Source organism: Limulus polyphemus, unplaced genomic scaffold (assembly GCF_000517525.1).
Source record: "Limulus polyphemus unplaced genomic scaffold, Limulus_polyphemus-2.1.2 Scaffold1707, whole genome shotgun sequence".
NCBI lineage: Eukaryota > Metazoa > Arthropoda > Merostomata > Xiphosura > Limulidae > Limulus > Limulus polyphemus.
The window spans coordinates 15,927-20,424 of NW_013667317.1; the positions used below are offsets into that span (position 1 = coordinate 15,927).

The 4,498-nt window shown below is 35.8% G+C and overlaps 1 protein-coding gene across 1 annotated transcript in view; it reads left to right on the forward strand.

Moving 5' to 3' along the window:
- Nucleotides 1-3,885: 3,885 nt before the first annotated feature.
- LOC111087072 (iroquois-class homeodomain protein irx-3-like) overlaps nt 3,886-4,498 on the forward strand; it is an 82,200-nt gene continuing 81,587 nt past the window's right edge. Inside the window, exon 1 of the mRNA XM_022392383.1 lies at nt 3,886-4,035. Coding sequence (XP_022248091.1) covers nt 4,020-4,035 — 16 coding nt within the window. The 5' untranslated portion in view covers nt 3,886-4,019. The remainder of the gene's footprint in view (nt 4,036-4,498) is intronic.

The following is a 4,498-nucleotide window of genomic DNA, read 5'->3' on the forward strand; positions in this document are numbered from 1 at the left end:
CGTTACCTTTCCGAGTGTTCAGTCATTTTATAGGTCAACACGTTACCTTTCCAAGTGTTCAGTCATTTTATAGGTCAACACGTTACCTTTCCGAGTGTTCAGTGACTTTATAGGTCAACACGTTACCTTTCCGAGTGTTCAGTCATTTTTATAGGTCAACACGTTACCTTTCCGAGTGTTCAGTCATTTTATAGGTCAACACGTTACCTTTCCGAGTGTTCAGTGACTTTATAGATCAACACGTTACCTTTCCGAGTGTTCAGTGATTTTGGTTTGTTTGCCGTGTAACATCAATAACTAAATTTCGTGGATTTTTAATAAGGTGATATGTCACACATATAGGGCTGAGTGCTGCTCAATGGTTAGCGGGTCTGACTGTGGGACTGAGTTTCTGTGGTTCGCGTCACATTACTGCAAAAAAGTCGCACTGCGCACTTTGTGGCCGTGGGTTTGTTATAAGAGTGACGGTCATATCTCACTACTCGGTTTGATATGAGTAGCCTAATAGTTGACCGTGGGTGGCGTTGACTAGCTGCCTTACCTCTAGTCAAAACTAGGGAAGGTTACCGCAAATATAGGTTTGCGTGAAACCAAACAAAAACAAGAGGGAATCCTCAATAGCCGCGGCACTTGAAATTATTTTAGACAGGATTAGAGTACATTAATGTATGATACCCTTTTTCTTCCTTTTTACTAGCTATATTTTTGTGAGCCAGCAATACCAAGCGTGAGGCGCACGTATACCCGCCCGATTCGATATTATAACTTATCAGGTTCTCAACCAGTCTACCCTCAATCTGAAGTTCTCTTAGACAGGATTAGAGTAAATTAACATATGAGACATTGGGCGTGGTTAAATAAATCAATCAAAAGGGTTTGACCTCCTGAGTCGAAAACTGTAATTAGATCTCAAATCGGTCAAGAGATGACGGAGCGATGAGCTAAAATGTGTACTTGAAAAAAAAAATCAAACCCATTCTATGATTCGCTATTTCGCTGCTAAAAATATATGGTAAGTTCTTGGAAATGCTAATACTAGAAATAAACGACCTTATGATATCAAAATGTTGTTTTTATTTAATTATACACTCAACGTTTCGATTTACACCTTCTTCGAGAGCGTTTATTAAAGCACAAAGCTCGTTTATTTCTGCCCCCAGTGGCACAGCGGTATGTCTACGGACTTACAACCGTGGAATCCGTGGTGGACAGAGTACAGATAACACATTGTGTAGCTTTGTGTTTAATTACAAACAAACAATAGTTTATTTCCAATATTAATATGTCTTGTATACACCAGTATGCACAACAGAAATTAAATGAGTTCTTGTGAATATTGTTATTCTTAGTGGAAACATTATTAGTTAGAATATTGTTTACAGTAACTTACTGTTGGTCTTCAAATAGCTTCATATTTATACTTTCTTAAAGAAATTCTTAACATATTTGGAGTGTGTGGCAGGAGAGTAATACAAGCTGATTGGTTAATTTTTATCATCTCCCAGTTTGATTATGTGAATCAGAACAATCCGACATTCGTAAGCCTAACTATTTTATGGCATTGCACAACCCACAATTAGAATGGAAAGTTAAATGAACTACATTATTAGTTTTTAGTTATGGTCTATGAAGGTAGATCACTTTAATATGAAGGAAATTATTTGTAATTCATATTCTAGAAAAACGATAACTTATCTGGCTAAAATAACTATTAATGTTTATAATAAATAATAAACGCATTAGTAATATTACTATTATTATTATTAGTAGTAGTATTTAGAATTGTTGTGCAAAGCTATATAAATGCTCATAGCCATCCCTTATTTTGAATTGATAGACTAAACAAAAGGTAGCTAGTCAACAGCAGCCACAATTAATTTGTCTGACCAAATAGCATGATTTGACCGTCACGGCCCAAAATGTGGGGTGAAACTGGGTTTTTTGTGGCAACGTTACACTTAGTACGAACTCTCAACCACATCCTGCCCAAAGGAGGTTTTTTTGCTTTTTTATTTTAGCGCAAAGCTACAGTGAATCGTCTGCGCTGTATCAACCGAGGGAATCGAAACTCGAATTTTTAGCACTATAAGCTACCAACTTTACCGCTGAAACATCGGGGGACATCCCTGTTAGTAGAAGCACACAGTTTCAACAGAAGATTAGCTAAAAACAGAGGCGGATAGGCATTAAAGGACCAGCCCGGGCAATATCACATGCTGTATACTGGCTAAGCAATTAAAAATTAAAATTAATTTCTAAGAATGCGTCAAATGCACCGGTATCCCGGTGGGACAATCAGCCCATGGCTAAAAACACATTAATCGCGAAGTTTTAGGCCACCAACTCAAACTTAAACGATTGCTTATTCAAAAAATATCATTTTTACTTTTGTATTAATTGAAGCTGTCACTACGAATTCCAAGAGTGTTATAAACTGTTCTATGGATAAGATTGATTATTATTTTGATAATGAGGGCCATACACTTAGAAAACTTTAGACATTTAGGACACTCCAGGACCTGGAAACAATTAAAAGTATAGTTTGAAAAGTTTTTAAAGTCTTTAATATCAAGTTACCCCAATGATAGGTCTCAACCTTTAGATCAGTGGTCGGCAACCTTTTTTGATGGCGGGTCAATTATTATTATTCTTTTTGAAAAATTTAGCACTGTGTTGGGTCAGTGACATTCATATAATTCTTAATACCGATACATATATTTAAATATGTATGTTTATTTACATACAAGAAACAAAATTATTTATTTTCAAAATAACAAACAAGATGATTCAGTCACCATATATATATTTAACAACAAAAAATAATCAGTTCTTGATTTAATGGCTTCCTTGGTACATTTTTACACGTTTTAGTATCAGCCATGCGACTAGTAAGATGACGTCATTCAGTGACGTCACCCTGCAGCCATGATGGGAGTGAAAAAGAAATAAAACAACTTATCTAGCCTACACATCTGTTCTGTTGTTTCAAATAAAACACTACCCTCACTTAAATATAGCCTGAAACTCTTATTTATCTGTAAATATAAATACTTTGTCAGATACTCACCTTAAAACCTATGAAAACACCAAAATATATCATACACAACACTTTCCGCTAGACAAGCAAGGAATCTCTCGGCTAATGACAGCACAGTACACCTGAAGTATTACGGTCAAAAGTTTTATCACAAATAGTTCGACTAGCTTGAATATTTTTTCCTAAAATTGATCTTAAAATTCTCTGTGGTCGTGACTCTTTCCCTTCTTACCTTTAATATCTTTCTTCTTCTCACATAGCCGAGAAATTTAAACTGAGCAATAATTGTGCCCTCACGGTTTGCAACGGTGAAGCCAACTTTTGGCGGGTCAGACAAATCAATGCCGCGTGTCATAGGTTGCCGACCACTGCCTTAGACGATTTGGCTCTGCAGACAGAACCAAGTTTGACCAAAAAATCTTCAGTTTGTAAACTTTACATTTTGCCCACTGAATGTTTTTAAACGAGGACATATTCTAATTTATTCACTTTAAAATATATTAAATCTTTCGATCTCAATTGAAAGTACTTGAATACAAAGAAAACACGAGTTCTGTATATTAAACCAGAAGTGAAGTTTTGTAACAAACATCTTTTTATAGTCGTTTGGTAAATCTTTATCAGTTTTGTTGTCTAAGATAAATAAAGGTCAAAAATTGTCCTTAAAACCACATGTGCAGTGTTATCTGCAGTCAAATATCCAAGTTCGCGGCGGTGCGTGTGTTCGTTGACTGGATTGTATAGATGCGCCCTCAAGTGGATATATCTTTTATTAACGCGCAGTTGAAAAGACCACGTGGTTTTTGTGTGATTTGTCACTAACGCAACGAAATACCTTGAAATGCAGTTACTGCTTTCATGCGCGTGGATCGATTTCATTCAGTGGTTTGGTGTCAGTTTCTACAGCCGTTTAGCGAATCATCCAAGAGAGAAAATTGAATCGTTTGCTATTAAATTAGCTGCATTAAAGGTAGTCGTCACGATGAAGTCGAGAAGAGGTGAGTTAAGTATATGTTAATAATCTCAAATTTTTCAATTTTAATTTATAGTCTCGAGACTGCTTGTGTTAACTCATTTAATGTCTGAGGCCACATGTTAACCAGGTCTGTCCACGTGGCCATATGTTGACCCCAAAACAACCTAATTATTATTTCATAATCCCAGATCCTGAAAACTCTAAGCATGACTTAGTATTATGTTGTACGAAAGTCGCGATCGGTCAACGCTTTTCTTTGTATTGAATACTCATAACAGTTGTATTTTATAGGACCAGAGAATGGCAGTAAATTTGCTGGCACTCATAATATTTGTTTATTTATTTTTGCTTTGTGTGTATATATTTTATGGATTGAAACTAGATGCAACATATTTAAAATGTTCGATGACGAGAAACCCACTTTGAGACTAGTAATGGTTGGAGACGGCTTGAATGGGTAATAAAGAAACTTTAAATAAGTTTAA